The sequence below is a fragment of the Crassostrea angulata genome, chromosome 8 (genome assembly GCF_025612915.1).
Source record: "Crassostrea angulata isolate pt1a10 chromosome 8, ASM2561291v2, whole genome shotgun sequence".
NCBI classification, from domain to species: Eukaryota; Metazoa; Mollusca; class Bivalvia; order Ostreida; family Ostreidae; genus Magallana; species Magallana angulata.
In genome coordinates, this window is record NC_069118.1 from 46,702,979 (window position 1) to 46,722,226 (window position 19,248).

Consider the following 19,248-nt stretch of genomic DNA (forward strand, 5'->3'; position numbering starts at 1 on the left):
GTCTGCTCCATTACTCAGTAAAAGTTCTACAGTGCTATCATGTCCGTTTTCACAAGCTATATAGAGAGGACTGACTCCGTTCTCCTTACATAAATTAATGTCTGCTCCATTACTCAGTAAATGTTGTACAGTGCTATCATGTCCGTTTTGACAAGCTATATAGAGAGGACTGGCTCCGTCCTCCTCACATAAATTAATGTCTGCTCCATTACTCAGTAAAAGTTCTACAGTGCTATCATGTCCGTTTTCACAAGCTATATAGAGAGGACTGACTCCGTTCTCCTTACATAAATTAATGTCTGCTCCATTACTCAGTAAAAGTTGTACAGTGCTATTATGTCCGCTATAACTAGCTATATAGAGAGGACTGGCTCCGTTTTTCTTGCATAAATTAATGTCTGCTCCATTACTCAGTAAAAGTTGTACAGTGCTATTATGTCCGTTTTCACAAGCTATATAGATAGGACTGGCTCCGTTCTTCTGACATAAATTAATGTCTGCTCCATTACTCAGTAAAAGTTGTACAGTGCTATCATGTCCGCTATAACTAGCTATATAGAGAGGACTGGCTCCGTTCTCCTCAAATGAATTAATATCTGCTCCATTACTCAGGAAAAGTTGCACAGTGCTATCATGTCCAAAATAACTAGCTGCATAGAGAGGACTGGCTCCGTTCTCCTCCAATGAATTAATATCTGCTCCATTACTCAGTAAAAGTTGCACAGTGCTATCATGTCCAAAATAACTAGCTGTATAGAGAGGACTGGCTCCGTTCTTCTGACATAATTTAATGTCTGCTCCATTACTCAGTAACAGTTGTACAGTGCTAACATGTCCGTTTCGACAAGCCATATGGAAAGGACTGACACCGTTCTCATCACATAAATTAATGTCTGCTCCATTACTCAGTAAAAGTTGCACAGTGCTAACATGTCCGTTTCGACAAGCCATATGGAAAGGACTGACACCGTTCTCATCACATAAATTAATGTCTGCTCCATTACTCAGTAAAAGTTGTACAGTGCTATTATGTCCGCTATAACTAGCTGTATAGAGAGGACTGACACCGTTCTCATCACATAAATTAATGTCTGCTCTATTACTCAGTAACAGTTGTACAGTGCTATCATGTCCGTTTTTACAAGCTATATGGAGAGGACTGGCGCCGTTCTTCTGACATAAATTAATGTCTGCTCCATTACTCAGTAAAAGTTGTACTGTTTTATCTCTTCTTTCTGCACCTGATTCTCTATTGTTATAGTCTCCGTTTTCCTGACTATCATTACCAGCTGCTAACATAAGGGGCGTCCAACCACCGTTATCGACGACCTTTTCATTGACTTTTACACCTATCTTAATTAACTCCCCAAGTAATTCATAATTATGGAACACTGATACAATGTGAATAGGACAAAGTCTTCCCCATTTTTTTTCCAAAGATTCTTTAGCATGGTCTTTAAAAGTAGTTAAAAACAATTGTATTGAACCATTGCAATACAGTGCAGGAATACATCTGATATAATCAATTTGCATTTCTTGTAGATTTTTAAAGCAGTATAGTGATAGTTGTGTATGACAAAACGCAATGAGAGCAAAAAGTGGCGATACTTCACTTTTTAAATTCAAAAAGGAAAGTTTAGTCAGAAGTAAGTTTTTAGATGTCTGGTAAATCTCTTGTTTAGCAATTGCAAGTTTCTTGGTTTCTAGCAATATTTGTAGATGTTCGGGATGATCTGTTATCTTTTCTTTCAGTACTTTAATTACTTTGTCATTTCTTAGACAAGGGTTGAGTACGACATCTAACAGGCGTTCTCCAAACAATTCAGTATAAAGCCTATCTCCAAGTTGTTCAATGTATCTGTCACTTAGACAAATAGTGAAAGGGTCGTCGTGTTCATCACAATCTCCTAATTTTACTCTTTTTCTGAGGAAACCAATATCAGCGTACATTATTGTTTCTTTGGGATAATCGTTCCCGAAAACAAGGGTTGTAACCTCCATTACTAAATCGTGATAAAAATGGTACGTGTCTCCAATTTTCTTCACAAAAAAATCTTTTAGGGAGTTAAGGCTGTCTCCAATTGCTGGAGGTGGTGTGTTCTCTGGTAATCCACATAGTTTTAACGTGTATTTGAATTTGTATTCCGTGTCTTTATTTGCAAAAAGAACGCTTACGCAAAGATCATCGTCAAAAAGGACAAGGAGAGCCAAAGCACAATATTTACTCTTGTCTTTGTTTCTGAACCCTTCTACCTCCTCTTTTAGCCTTGTTATGGGTTCTGTGAAAAATCGTACGCCCTTATTTTTGTATTCCTCATTGCTAGAATATAATTTACACAATAACGGGAAATACCTTTCTACTTCAACGATCTTATCACACTCTTTGTCGGATAAATTCATATTGGATGTATATTGTGTCAAAATCTGCCGTTTTTCACTGACGGATAGTTTATGTTTGTTATCATCGATGTTTACAATATGTGATTGATTCACGAGAAAACGGGTCAACCTATTATCATAAATGATATGATTTCTACACGACATCACAAGTTTTGCTGTTTGTAAGTATAACTCCAATTCTTCCTCCCATCTTTGCCATGAACTATTCAAAATTTCATCAAAAGATTCTTTTCCCAATGGATCATTGAAAACACAAATGGTTTTATCTTTTTGAATTCGACTTGAAGAATATTCATCCACTATGTCTTCTACCTCTTTTACTCGTTTTACGGCCCAGCCTTGTTCTCTGTATTTGAGTGCAATATGTTGAATAATGGCCGACTTTCCGGATCCTGAGTGACCAGCCACAATAACCAGGTTCTTGCTTTTAATTATTTTTTCTACTTCTTCGAACGCCTGTGTCGAAAAAAAATAAGAGTCTTCCTGTTGCCATTGATCAAATATGTTCTTTTCAATTTGTGATTCTACAATGAAACAAAATAAGAAACCATTTACGTTTAAAATAAACACAATTCTTGAGATAAAACTTAAACATGAGGCCCAGGGGCCACATCGCTCACCAGAGCAACAATTGCCTTAATTCTGATCAAATAAGCATTACAGTATCAAACTATCTTGACAACTAAGTACAGTAGATCTTGCTAAAAAAAATTGAAAATCTGCCAATTTTTATCCTTCTCTTTTTTGGGGGTATATACCAAGCCCCTTTTGTTGTTGTACCTGTAAGATGATTTCTCTCTATTCCTATATACCCCCCCCCCCCCCCACCATTCTGTGGCCCCACTTTTCTCTAGGGTATCATGGTTTCATCAAACTTATATCTGCATAACCCGTGCTTTCACACTAAGTACTGAGTTTTGGACCGAAAACTTTCCCAGAATATTTTTAAAGATTTTCTCTATATATTCCTATGTAAAAATTCAAACCGCCATCACGGCCCCGTCCTACCACTAGGGACTGTGATTTTGAAAACTTGAATTTACACTACCTGAGGATGCCTCTTCATAAGTTTAAGCTTTTCTGGCCAAATGGTCTTTAAAAAGAAGATTTTTAAAGATTTTCTCTATATATTCCTATGTAAAAATTCATCCCCCACTGTGGCCTCACCATATCACTGGACTATTATTTTAACAAACTTGAATCTATACGATTTGGAAATGCTTCCACTCAGATTTGGGCTTTCCTGGCCTAATAGTTTTGAGAAGAAGGTTTTTTAGAGATTTTATCTATATATAAAAATGTATCCCCCATTGTGGCCCCGCCCTACCCCTAGGGACCATTATTTGAACAAACTTGAATCTACATTATCTGAGGATAATTACCCGCCAATTTGAGCTTTTTTGGTCAAATAGTTTTTGAGAAAAAGATTCTCAAAGATTTTCCCTAAATATTCCTATGTAAAAACTTGATCCCCCCAATTGTGGCCCCACCCTACCCCTTTGGACCATGATTTGTACAAACTTAAATTTACACTACCTAAGGATGCTTCCATTCAAATTTGAGCTTTCCTGGCCTAATAGTTTTTGAGAAGAAGATTTTCAATATATATTCCTATGTAAAACTTGATCCCCCAATTGTGGCCCCACCCTACCCCTGGAGACCATGATTTGAACAAACTTGAATTTACACTACCTGAGGATGCTTCCAATAAAATTTGAGCTTTCCTGGCCTAATTGTTTTTGAGAAGAAGATTTTCAAAGATTTTCTCTGTATATTCCTAAGTAAAATTTGATCCCCCAATTGTGGCCCCACCCTACACCCGGGGACAATGATTTGAACAAACTTGAATCTACACTATCTGAGGATGCTTCCATTCAAATTTGAGCTTTCCTGGCCTAATAGTTTTGTAGAAGAAGATTTTTAAAGATTTTCTCTATATATTCCTATGTAAAAACTTGATCCCCCAAATTGTGGCCCCACCCTACCCTCGGTGACCATGATTTATACAAACTTAAATTTACACTACCTAAGGATGCTTCCATTCAAATTTGAGCTTTCCTAGCCTAATAGTTTTTGAGAAGAAGATTTTTAATATATATTCCTATGTAAAACTTGATCCCCCCCCCCCACATTTTGGCCCTACCCTACCCCCGGAGACCATGATTTGAACAAACTTGAATTAACACTACATCAGGATGCTCCCAATAAAATTTGAGCTTTCCTGGCCTAATAGTTTTTGAGAAGAAGATTTTTAAAGATTTTCTCTATATATTCCTATGTAAAACTTGATCCCCCAATTGTGGCCCCACCCTACCCCCAGGCACCATGATTTGAAGAAACTTGAATCTACACTACCTGAGGATGCTTCCAATTTAATTTGAACTTTTCTGGCCTAATAGTTTTTGAGAAGAAGATTTTTAAAGATTTTCCCTATATATTCCTATGTAAAACATGATCCCCCAATTGTGGCCCCACCCTACCCCTTGGGACCATGAGTTGTACAAACTTAAATTTACACTACCTAAGGATGCTTCCATTCAAATTTGAGCTTTCCTAACCTAATAGTTTTTGAGAAGAAGATTTTTAATATATATTCCTATGTAAAACTTGATCCCCCCCCCCCACATTTTGGCCCTACCCTACCCCCGGAGACCATGATTTGAACAAACTTGAATTAACACTACCTGAGGATGCTCCCACTAAAATTTGAGCTTTCCTGACCTAATAGTTTTTGAGAAGAAGATTTTCAAAGATTTTCTCTATATATTCCTATGTAAAACTTGATCCCCCAATTGTGGCCCCACCCTACCCCCAGGGACCATGATTTGAACAAACTTGAATCTATACTACCTGAGGATGCTTCCATTTTAATTTGAACTTTTCTGGCCTAATAGTTTTTGAGAAGAAGGTTTTTAAAGATTTTCCCTATATATTCCTATGTAAAACATGATCCCCCAATTGTGGCCCCATCCTACCCCTTGGGACCATGAGTTGTACAAACGTAAATTTACACTACCTAAGGATGCTTCCATTCAAATTTGAGCTTTCCTGGCCTAATTGTTTTTGAGAAGAAGAATTTTAATATATATTCCTATGTAAAACTTGATCCCCCCCCCCCATTTTGGCCCCACCCTACCCCCGGAGACCATGATTTGAACAAACTTGAATCTACACTACCTGAGGATGCTTCCACTAAAATTTGAGCTTTCCTGGCCTAATAGTTTTTGAGAAGAAGATTTTCAAAGATTTTCTCTATATATTCCTATGTAAAACTTGATCCCCCAATTGTGGCCCCACCCTACCCCCAGGCACCATGATTTGAAGAAACTTGAATCTACACTACCTGAGGATGCTTCCATTTTAATTTGAACTTTTCTGGCCTAATAGTTTTTGAGAAGAAGATTTTTAAAGATTTTTCCTATATATTCCTATGTAAAACATGATCCCCCAATTGTGGCCCCACCCTACCCCTTTGGACCATGAGTTGTACAAACTTAAATTTACACTACCTAAGGATGATTCCATTCAAATTTGAGCTTTCCTGGCCTAATAGTTTTTGAGAAGAAGAATTTTAATATATATTCCTATGTAAAACTTGATCCCCCCATTTTGGCCCCACCCTACCCCCGGAGACCATGATTTGAACAAACTTGAATTTACACTACCTGAGGATGCTTCCACTATAAAATTTGAGCTTTCCTGGCCTAATCGTTTTTGAGAAGATTTTCAAAGATTTTCTCTATATATTCCTATCTATAGCTCAAAACATGACGGTGCACCCCCCCCCCCCCCCCCCAAAAAAAAGGACTTAAACATTTTTCATGTGTGTGAGCTTGTCACTACAAATAATACGTATTTAAGAGAAAGAATGCGGGTTTCGTGTGTTAAATACATATTTACTTATTTTATTTTAAATAGAAAAAAAGTTTCATGTATTGACTCTTCAGTAACTCATTCTATGTGCAAATCCAAAGCTTATTCGCGATTATAAAGATATCGCTGGTGCACTTTCTTAACTATATTCTCAGTCTTCGTGTGTTCTATAAAAATCGTTTTATACATCAAGAGTCTTTGAAACAGGGTAAAACCATAAAATGTGGATCCGCTCCATTCACTAAAATCTATGAGAGGCAAAAGCGCAGGTCTTGGCAATTACAAATGTTAAAAGAGGTGTACTGGTATTTGCGCATTTGCTATACGATTTTGTCTAAGTAAAGCGCATTTGCAAACATCAGACATTCTACATGTAATATTATACAATTTTCAGTTTAAAATACATGTATTTGCACACTTAGTATACGATTTTGTCTAAGTAAAGCGCATTTGCAAACATCAGACATTCTAATATTATACAATTTTCAGTTTAAAATACATGTATGTAAAAAGAAATGTCAATCACACAATTACCAGGTGAAAAGAGTCTTAATTATCTAGCTTACTCTACTTCATTAACATCTTCAGGTTCTTTTTTGGGATATATAAGAAAATAGTTAGTATGCATTTAAATATATATCTGAGTGTTTGAACCTTTTTAAACCAAATATATTAGATTAACATTATGTTCCTTAAGTACTGTAAGGCATGTTTATATTAGTAGTAAAAAATTGGTTTAATGTTGGGGGGGGGGGGGGTTCCCTTAAAATTAGACAAATATTTGAATGAGTGACTTTTCTAAAACATTCATGAATATAGCCACAGATATTGAAAAGAAGTTTCATTCGTATTTTGTATGCATGGCATAGTGGTAGTCTTTTTGATTTTACAGTCACTGGATCGATTCCATCAATTAACTTTTAAATTACATGTACATGTATCTAATATGCTATTCAAATAAATTATTGTGTATAGTTCTGAGAATGAGCACATCAAATATAAAAAGCTATCTTCAATAACCTATATTAATTGCATTTCGCTGGAAGTAATAACAGTCTATAATATCAAGTGATTTTATACACAGAGTTATATATGTTCGTTTCTCGATACAAGTTTTACAGACACCATCAAATCAGCACCTAGGTTTCGAAAATGATATTGCGAATGTACCTGTATTTATTTTTAAATACTTTCCGTTCAAACACGGGTGTAGGCAAAATGATAGGAAAATGGTACTATACCTATTTATTCCAAATTCCAGATCCAATTTAATAATAAACGCCATTCGAATAGTAATTTTCGATTTAAAAAATTAAGTAAGACACACCATTTATAATGTCTAAAACAAAAAAGTTCTCTAGCGATTTGCCGGTACAAAAGCAGAAAATCGGGTCGATTACGGGTGATACTGCAAAAACTATTGAAATAAAACCACTATTGAGATGAATTATTTCAATAGTGGTTGGGAATGTATTTCATTAGAAAAATCACTTCGCAACCACTTTTGCAATACAATTAATATTGAAGTAATTATTTCAATAGTAGTTGGAACTTAATTTATTATAAGAATTACTCTACCGACAAAATTGAAGTGCAACTACTATTAAATTTATTTTTTCAATGGTAGATGGGAAAGAATTTCTTTATAAATATTACTTTGTAATTATTATTGTAACACATTTGGAAAGAAAGTTTTTTATGCCTATTATTCTGTCTGCGTATAACACTTTCGGTTCCAGAAGACAGGTGGTATGGGAAAGGTAAATCAAAGAATATCATAATTTAAAAAAGAATTCACATCAGACATACTTCTGGTAATAAGAAAGTCCCCTGCCCGAAAGGAAAGTGTTACACGCAGACGGAATAATATGCAGAAAAATGACATGCATCCTATTGCAAAAATTCCAAATCACTATTGAAATACTTTATTTAATAGTGGTTGTAAGGAAACGCATCCTTTACCACTATTGAACTAATTTATTTCAATAGCGGTTGAAATGAAACGCATCCTAAACCACTATTGAAATTATTTCAATAGTGGTTGTATTTAAATAATGGATGCAAAGTGATTCTAATAATAAAATACATTCTCAACCAGTATTGAAATAATTTATCTCAAAAGTGATATTAATAATAATATTTTTTCTAAAAATAATATTCAACAATAAATTGCAAATTGAAACTGATAATGAAATATATCCACAACCTATATGGAAATAATTTATCATAAATGTGATATGTATAATGAAATTTACTCCCAACTATTATTAAAAAAAATATTGTTTGATTTCAATTGCAGCTGCACAGTGACTCTTATAATGAAATACACCCAGAACCACAAAACAACATTTTTCAACAAAGACTATTATAATGAAATACAATATAAAATATTTCAATGGTGTTTGTATTTTCAAAGTTATTGCAAATTATTTCTTATCATAAACTTTATAACCAATGACTACTGAAGTAATTTTTTTTCAATAGTGGCCGTTATAAAATTCATCACTAACCAATATTGTAATAATATATATTTCAATAGTGGTTAAAATGAAGTACATCCCCAACCACTATTGAAATAATATATCTTTATATTTAATATAATAAAATAATGTTTATAAAATTATTCTTATAATGAAATACATGGTCAAACACTGTTAAAATAATTATTTTAATAGTGGTTGAAAATTACTCTTTGAATGAAATACATCCCTAACCACTATATTGAAACAAAAATAGAATTCAAGCAGTATCGACCAATGCTGATTTACGAACTTGACCAAGGTATTTAGTGGTATTAACATTTGGTATAAATTTAATAAAAATCCGTCAAAATTTGTAGGCATGAGAGCGCTTACAAGGTCAATTTTTGGATAAAACGGAGTCATTATTGTGGTCAAAGTCCAATAACTCCAACAAAAAGTATCGACCAATGCTGATTTTCGAACTTGACCAAGGTAATAGTAATATAAACATTTGGTATAAATCTAATGAAAATCTGTCAAAATTTGTAGGCATGAGAGCGCTTACAAGGTCAATTTTTGGATAAAACGGAGTCATTATTGTGGTCAAAGTCCAATAACTCCAACAAAAAGTATCGACCAATCCTGATTTTCGAACTTGACCAAAGTATTAGTGGTATAAACATTTGGTATAAATTTAATAAAAATCCGTCAAAATTTGTAGGCATGAGAGCGCTTACAAGGTCAATTTTTGGATAAAACGGAGTCATTATTGTGGTCCAAGTCCCATAACTCCAACAAAAAGTATCGACCAATCCTGATTTTCGAACTAGACCAAGGTAATAGTAGTATAAACATTTTGCATAATTATTTTGAAAATCCGTCAAAATTTGTAGGAATGAGAGCGCTTACAAGGTCAATTTTTGGATAAAATTGAGTCATTATTGTGGTCAAAGTCCCATAACTCCAACAAAAAGTATCGACCAATGCTGATTTTCGAACTTGACCAAGTTAATAGTAGTATAAACATTTGGTATAAATTTAATGAAAATCCGTCAAAATTTGTAGGCATGAGAGCGCTTACAGGGTCAATTTTTGGATAAAACGGAGTCATTATTGTGGTCAAAGTCCCATAACTCCAACAAAAAGTATTGACCAATGCTGATTTTCGAACTTGACCAAGGTAATAGTGGTATAAACATTTGGTATAAATTTAATGAAAATCCATAAAAATTTGTAGGCATGAGAGCGCTTACAAAAAGGTGTGACGCACGGACACACGGACGCATGGACGGACGCCCGGCATGTCTATGTCCCCGCACCGCGTTGCGGCGGGGGACAATAATTTATTTCAATAGAGGTTTTATTTCAATAGTGGCTTCAAAGTGATTTTTCCAATAAAATACATTTCCAGCTACTATTGAAATAATTTATTTCAATTATGGTTTTATTTCAATATTGGTTGCAACAGGTGTTTCAGTAGAAATTATGGCAATTTACATGATGTTCACTCTTGTACAAATAGTTTACAATTTTCATAGAACATGATATATCTATTGAACAAGAAAGGTAAAGAAACAAGAGGCCCGATGGGCCAAATCGCTCACCTGAGCAACACTGGCTTTATATGGGCGTTCAAAAGATATTGTGCCAAGTAGCCCCTCGGTAGATTAACAAAAAATGAATATCCGAATTTTCACTTATTTTTGCATATACTTAATCTTTGACATATTTACCTTCATGGAATACCATTTTTACCGAAAATAAGATCATATGCAATATAAATAACTACATTTTCAGTTGGTGTTCATGGTTAACTTCCAGTTCCCTTTATTTTAGCCCCCCCCCCATCACTTTATAAAACGATTAAAACTAGTGGGTATTGTTTTTTTTATACAAAAAACACATGTCTCCCCTTCTCCCCAAGGATTGTAATATGGGGCAAATTTAATAAGTGAAAAAGAATCAAGTCAGCTATATGTTAGACATCATCCATATATGATACAGTTTAGAAAATGAATTAACTTGAGACACAAGATTGGTCAAGGTAAAAAATTATGGAGGCGTGCACTCCTTCTCAATACCATCTACCTATGTTCCAAGTTTGAAGCCTTAATGTCAAAAGGTATCCAAGTTACCACCCAGACACAATTTAATTATTTTTTCTTCATTTGACCTAAAGTAAAACAAGGTCAAGGTCAAATATTAATCAATAGTACACCTCAGTGTATTATAATTGTTCTTTGTGTAAAGTTTGAAGTCCTTCTGTCAAAGAATATTAAGGAGGTGAACAATGAAGTTTTTTCTAATTTGACCTTGAAATAAAAAATTTAGGTCAAGGTCAAAAATTTTGGTAAGATTGAACTGGACTATATACCATCTATGTATGATACAAGTTAAAAGATTGTATGATTAAGGAGTCTTGTGTTATGGTCCGGACTATATTTTTTATAAAATGCTTGACCTTGAAGAAGATAATAGGTCAAGGTCAAAACTTTTGATGGCGTGCACTTCTTCTCAATACCATCGACCTACGTTCCAAGTTTGAGTCTTAATGTCAAAAGGTATCTAAGTTACCACCCAGACAAAATTTAATTATTTTTTCTCAAGTTGACCTTGAGTAAAACAAGGTCAAGGTCAAATATTTATCAATAGTACATCTCAGTGTATTATAATTGTTCTTTGTGTAAAGTTTGAAGTCCTTCTGTCAAAGAATATTTAGGAGGTGAACAATGAAGTTTTTTCTAATTTGACCTTGAAATAAAAAATTTAGGTCAATGTCAAAAGTTTTGGTAAGGTTGAACTGGACTATATACCATCTATGTATGATACTAGTTAAAAGATTGTATGATTAAGGAGTCTTGTGTTATGGTCCTGACTATATTTTTTATAAAACGCTTGACCTTGAAGAAGATAATAGGTCAAGGTCAAATATTTTGATGGCGTGCACTCCTTCTCAATACCATCTACCAATGTTTCAAGTTTGAAGTCTTAATGTCAAAAGGTATCTAAGTTACCACCCAGACAAAATTTAATTATTTTTTCTCAAGTTGACCTTGAGTAAAACAAGGTCAAGGTCAAATATTTATCAATAGTACATCTCAGTGTATTATAATTGTTCTTTGTGTAAAGTTTGAAGTCCTTCTGTCAAAGAATATTTAGGAGGTGAACAATGAAGTTTTTTCTGATTTGACCTTGAAATAAAATTTTAAGGTCAAGGTCAAAAATTTTGGTTAGGTTCAACTGGACTATATACCATCTATCTATGATACAAGTTAAAAGTTTGTATGTTTAAGGAATCTTGTGTTATAGTCCAAACTCTATTTTTCATAAAACGCTTGACCTTGAAAAAGAAAATAGGTCAAGGTCAAAAATTTTGGTGGCGTGCACTCCTTCTCAGTACCATCTACCTATGTTCCAAGTTTGAAGTCTTAATGTCAAAGGGTTTTTAAGTTACGTCTTGGACAAATTTGGATGAAGAAGAATAAGAATAAGAAGAACTAGACACGATCTCGTTGCGAGCAACGAGGAGGTCTTCCGTCCGATTTTTAGAAGGGAATATGACATCATCGACTTTGATCATCAACAAAAAAACATGATATGGAAGAAAGAGTGAAGAACTTATGCTTTTTTGTATCGCATTTTATAACTTCTCTTATATTGCCTTTTTAAATACTTGCATTTCTTCAAATTAAGATCGAAAAGATTAAACTTGTTTACCTCCGCCTCCTAAAAACCCTAATTAGGTAACGCAAGAGAAAATCATTATATTGTTAGGATATATAAATGTATTATACCTAATTCAGCTTAAATAACCTTTCACAAAATAGCTCTTGGTAAAACGCCATAGATTAAAGACTTTAAAGCCCCTAATTCCTTAATTTAAGGGGCCCCTGGTTCCCTAATTTAAGGAGCCAGCCCCTTTTTCTTGAAATAAAATGGAAGGTCATTTAATTCTGAACACATTTTGTCAACAAATGTTTGGAAATTCGTTACCGTTCTTGAGATATATGGGAAAGAAGGTTTTAGGGGCCGATCCCTTATCTCCTTATAGGGGCCGTTTTACGAAATTTTGAAGGTTGCAAATTGTTTAGAACATTAATTTGAACAACTTTTCTTCTGTATTGCATTACAAAATATTTTCCTTTCTGAGATATGGGTGATCAAAAGTTTGGACTTTTGGCCCCTAATAACCCTTAATTACGTAACACATAATAAAAGTATTACATTGCTTGGATACATAACTGTGTGATAAACATATTTGCTTCTATAACTTTTCACAAAATATCTCCCTGTAAAGGGCTACAGATTAAAGACTTTAGAGCCCTTTGGTCCCTTTTTTTGAGGGGCCAGCCCTTTTTACTTGATATTAAATGAAAGGTCATTTCATTCTAAACAATTTTTTTTCAACAAGTGTTTACAAAATTGTTACCGTTCTGGAAATATATGAGAAAGAAGGTTTTAGGGGCCGATCCCTTATCTCCTTATAGGGGCCGTTTATTACATTGCTTTGATACATAACTGCAGGATAAACACATTTGCTTCTATAACATTTCACAAAATACCCCTCAATAAAGGGTTAAATATAAAAGAACTTAGAGCCCTTTGGTCCCCTAATTTTAGGGGCCAGTCCTTCTTTCTTGATATTAAATGAAAGGATATTTAATTCTAAACAAACTTTGTTCAACAAGTGTTTAAAAGTTCGTTACCGTTCTGGAGATATATGAGAAAGAAGGTTTTAGGGGCCGATCCCATAACTCCTTATAGAGGCCGTTTAACGTTGAGAACATCATTTTGAACACCTTTTCTTTTGTACTGCATTACAAAATATTTTTCCTTTCTGAGATATGGGTGATCAAAATTTTGGACTTTTGGCCCCTGAAAACCCTTAATTACGTAACACATGATAAAATCATTACATTGCTTGAATACATAATATTGAGATAAACACATTTGCTTCAACAAGTGTTTAGAAGTTCGTTACCGTTCTGGAGATATATGAGAAAAAAGGTTTTAGGGGCCGATCCCATAACTCCTTATAGGGGCTGTTTAACGAATTTTTGAAGATTGCATTTTGTTGAGAACATCATTTCAACAACTTTTCTTCTGTACTGCATTACAAAATATTTTTCCTTTCTGAGATATGGGTGATCAAAATTTTGGACTTTTGGCCCCTAAAAACCCTTAATTACGTAACACATGATAAAATCATTACATTGCTTGAATACATAACATTGAGATAAACACATTTGCTTCTATAACATTTCACAGAATATCTCTCAGAAAAGCGCTACAGATTGAAGACAATAGAGCCCTTTGATCCCCTCATTTGAGGGGCCAGCCCCTTTTTCTTGATATCAAATAAAAGGTCATTTAATTCTACACAAAATTTGTTAAAAAAGTGTTTAGAAATTCGTTACCGTTCTGGAGATATATGAGAAAAAAGGTTTTAGGGGCCGGTCCCTTATCTCCTTATAGGGGCTGTTTAACGAATTTTTGAAGATTGCATTTTGTTGAGAACATCATTTCAACAACTTTTCTTCTGTACTGCATTACAAAATATTTTTCCTTTCTGAGATATGGGTGATCGAAATTTTGGACTTTTGGCCCCTAATAACCCTTAATTACGTAACATATAATTAAAATCATTACATTGCTTGAATACATAACATTGAGATAAACATATTTGCTTCTATCATCTATTACAAAATATCCTTCGATAAAGAGTTACGGGTAAAAGATTTTAGAGCCCTCTAGGTCCCTTATTTGAGGGGCCGGCCCCTTTTTCTTGATATCAAATAAAAGGTCATTTAATTCTACACAAAATTTGTTAAACAAGTGTTTAGAAATTCCTAACCGTTCTTGAGATATATGATAAAGAAGGTTTTAGGGGCCGATCCCTTATCTCCTTTCAGGGGCCGTTTAACGAAATTTTGAAGATTGCATATTGTAAGGAACATTAATTTGAACAACTTTTCTTCTGTATTGCATTACAAAATATTTATCCTTTCTGAGATATGGGTGATCAAAATTTTGGACTTTTGGCCCCTAATAACCCTTAATTACGTAACACATAATAAAATCATTACATTGCTTGAATACATAACATTGAGATAAACATATTTGCTTCTATAATCTATTACAAAATATCCCTCGGTTAAGAGTTACAGGTAAAAGATTTTAGAGCCTTCTAGGTCCCTAATTTAAGGGGCCAGCCCCTTTTTCTTGATATCATCTAATAGATCTTGTAAATATAAACTTTTTTTACTTTACATGTTTTAACAAAATATTTTCCAGAAAAGAGATAAAGAGAGAAAAGCACAAAAATTCACGACGCTTTTTTAATGTCAATTTTCGAGCCATAGCGAGCTTTGGCGCCAATAGTGCTAAACATACAAAACAACAATCATGCAAAACTTCAATCTTTCCTCTACCAACCGTAGAAATTTGAGCTCAATATCTCTTATAGTTTAGGAGAACAGCCGCAGACAAAATACCCATATAAAAATTAGAAAAATCTCAATATATCAAAAACGGATGTGACGTCATCAATGCAAAAAATTTGCTATCAGGTTCAGACCACTATCTATCACATCTGAAAATTTAATGGAGATCGGTTGAGCCGTTTCAGAGAAATCGCGTGCACAAAAATGGGAAGAAAAAAAAAGAATAAAAACTAGACACGATCTCGTTGCGAGCAACGAGGAGGTCTTCCGTGCAGTTTTTTGAAGGTTATATGACCTTGACTTTGATATTTGACCCTTTATCTCCATATTAGAGCAACAAAAAAAATTGATGGTTGAATTTTATTAGGAACATCATTCTCAGCATTTTATTCTATATTGATTTTCAAAATAATGTTTTTTAAAATATTTGTTCTGTTTGAGGTATGTTATCAAAGTTTGGTACTTCTGGCCCCTTAAAACCCATTAAAACCCCTTAATACGGAACACATGACAAAATAATTATAATATGTTGTTAAATAAATGTGAGATGAACATTTTTGCTTCCTAAACATATAACAAAACATTTTTCAGTAAAGTGCTATGGAAGAAAGACTTTAGAGCCCTTTCGGTCCCTAAATTGAAGGGCCAGCCCCTTTTTCTTGGCATCATACGAAAGTTCTTTTGATATTAAACATATTTTGTTCAACAAGTGTTTAGAAATTCTTTGCCGTTTTTGAGCTATCTGGGATATAACGTTTTAGGGGCCGACCCCTAATCTCCTTATTGGGGCCAGATAACGAAAATTTTATGATTGAATATTGTTTAAAACATCATTCTAAACATCTTTTATTCTATATTGCTTTTCAAAATATTTGTCCTTTTTGAGATATATTCGATCGTAGTTTTGGACTTTTGGCCCCTTAAAACCCCTAATTACGTAACGCATAATAAAAAAATTATAATGTATAGTTTAATTAGTAAAAGATGAACATTTTTGCTTCTTAAACATATGACAAAATATTTCTCAGTAAAGTGCTATGGAAGACAGACTTAAGAGCCCTTTTGGCCCCTAAATTGAAGGGCCAGCCCCTTTTTCTTGGCATCATACGAAAGTTCTTTTGATATTAAACATATTTTGTACAACAAGTGTTTAGAAATTCTTTGCCGTTTTTGAGCTATCTGGGATATGATATTTAAGGGGCCGACCCCTAATCTCCTTATTGGGGCCAGATAACGAAACTTTTATGATTGAATATTGTTTAAAACATCATTCTAAGCATCTTTTATTCTATATTGCTTTTTAAAATATTTGTCCTTTTTGAGATATATTCGATCGAAATTTTGGACTTTTGGCCCCTTAAAACCCCTAATTACGTAACGCATAATAAAAATTTTATAATGTATAGTTTTATTAGTGAAAGATGAACATTTTTGCTTCTTAAACATATAACAAAACATTTCTCAGTAAAGTGCTATAGAAGAAAGACTTTAGAGCCATTTTGGCCCCTAAATTGAAGGGCCAGCCCCTTTTTCTTGGCATCATACGAAAGTTCTTTTGATATTAAACATATTTTGTTCAACAAGTGTTTAAAAATTCTTTGCCGTTTAAGAGCTATCTGGGAAAGGACATTTTAGGGGCCGACCCCTAATCTCCTTATTGGGGCCAGATAACGAAAATTTTATGATTGAATATTGTTTAAAACATCATTCTAAGCATCTTTTATTCTATATTGCTTTTCAAAATATTTGTCCTTTTTGAGATATATTCGATCGAAGTTTTGGATTTTTGGCCCCTTAAAACCCCTAATTACGTAACGCATAATAAAAAATTTATAATGTATAGTTTTATTAGTAAAAGATGAACATTTTTGCTTCTTAAACATATTACAAAATATTTCTCAGTAAAGTGCTATGGGAGAAAGACTTTAGAGCCCTTTTGGCCCCTTATTTAAGGGACCAGCCCCTTTTTCTTGTTATCAAACGGAAGATCCTGTAAATATAAATTTTATTTGCTCTATATGTTATGTTAAAATATTTTCAGGAAAGGAGATAAAGAACGAAAACCATTAAAAATTACGTCGTTTTTTTAAACTCGATTTTCGGGTCCAGGCGAGCTTCGACGCCTTTGAAGCCAGACAACCACAAATGCCTTTAAACACATCTACAATCTTTTGTCTACAATCCCTGAAAATTTAAATTCAATATCTTTTTTCGTTTAGGAGGAGATAGCAGGACAAAATGACCCTCTAAAAATCACTAAAACGTCAATATCTCCCGAACGGAAATGACGTCATTAAAATAAAAAATTATATATAAGGTTTTTATCAATATCTACAAGATCTGAAATTTTCACGAAAATCGGTCAAGTCGTTTTCAAAAAATCGCTTGTACAAAAAAGCGTAAGAAAAAAAAAAAAAATAAAAGGGAAAAAGAAACAAAGCAATAACAATAAGGTCTTCCGTTGGAAACGGAAGACCTTAATAATAGGGAAAAAGAAACTGAAGAATAACAATAAGGTCTTCCGTTGGAAACGGAAGACCTTAATAAGAAGAATAAGAAGAATAAGAAGAAGAAGAAAAAGAAAGTCGACAAAAACAATATGTCTCCCCTTTGAAAGGGGAGACATAATACATCAGAGCATAAAGGTACATTTTCCCTCCACTACTTGCTACTTATTGTATTTTAAAAAATTCTATATGTGAAAGAAGAAAAGTGTACCTCAATGCATCAGAATGAATGCGCTCAATTCCTCAAATTAAAAACATTGAAAAAATTAATTGGCATTCTCCATTATAGACGATTGTCATTTACCAGGCATGAATTCATTTCGTATAACCTTTCATATCCTTACTCACTTGATTGAAGAAAATAAACTTAACTGAAAATGTTGTCAAATATGTTAAAGAGCTATGATTCAAATCAATGTATTGGCAGGCATGTCGCTCTATTGTACCAAGGCCCATCCATTATTTTCATCTTTATTACAAAACAACAAATGTGTACAAACAAAAATGATTTTCCATTGCAATATTTTTTTAAGAACACCGATAATGCTTTTATCCTCATGATAATAAGGTGTCAGGCCTATGGAATCTGTTTAAAAGGCATTGTTTTCATTTAGTTGTGTTCGAAAAACTATCAAACATTTGTGTATATTTTATGCAATTTATCGTTGAAGAAGGGGCACCAAAAAGTAATTACAGCATATCATCCTTTTAGCAAGACATTTCTATTGATCAACCAAAATTTCAGTGTCAATCGTAAAATCATAAGCAAGATACATAGCTTGGTTTGAGTCATGGTTTTGTTCACATTAGTTTATTACATTCAACTTAAGAATGTTAAACTTGGTATTTCCTATTCAGCATAGCTGCATTTAAAATATAAACAAACTAAAGGGTGACCTCAGCTTTGTGTGCAAACATACAGTAGCTTTGTGTACAAAGCTCTGTATCTTGCTTATAACTCGAAGCTTGACACTCAGGTTAGTAAAATTATAGGAATTTGTAAACAATTAAAACAAGAGAAAACTGCACTAAAACAAAGAGAAAACTCAATTTATTTTTCATCATATATATACTTTAGTTATATATTTCTAGCAGCGAGAATAATCTCCGTTTAGATTGAAATTGCTGAAGATCTTAATAGAACATGTTGCATTAATCAACTATTACGAAGAGATAATACCGAATTACACGCACCACCATAATTTGATCCCCCCTGGTGGCCCCACCCTATCACCTGAAATCATGGTTTGAAATCAAAGGCCTGAAGGGCCAAAATGGCTTACGGGTTTGATATGACTATATTTACATGGATCGAGTATGATTCCCTCTATTTCTTACGGAAACTTTAGTTTATTTATAGCTCTATAGAAAGTAACTACACTGTAGCTACATGTAATTCATAGATCTAGAGAAACTAACAGGAACGATATCAACATGCCCCATTTGTTGATTGGTCGAACCTTAGTGACCGAAACAGACAGGATTGAAATCTAGATGCCTCTGTTATCAATTGGTTGAAACCACCATTGCTTTTAGGAAAATCAAAGACTGCATGAAATAATT

The 19,248-nt window shown here is 33.7% G+C and overlaps 1 protein-coding gene across 1 annotated transcript in view; it reads right to left on the bottom strand.

Moving 5' to 3' along the window:
• Nucleotides 1-19,248, bottom strand: part of LOC128159144 (serine/threonine-protein phosphatase 6 regulatory ankyrin repeat subunit B-like) — a 60,696-nt gene that overhangs the window by 2,109 nt on the left and 39,339 nt on the right. The window contains 1 exon segment of the mRNA XM_052822201.1: nt 1-2,924. This exon segment is cut by the window's left edge and continues 717 nt beyond it. Within this exon segment, the coding sequence (XP_052678161.1) occupies nt 1-2,924 (2,924 nt within the window).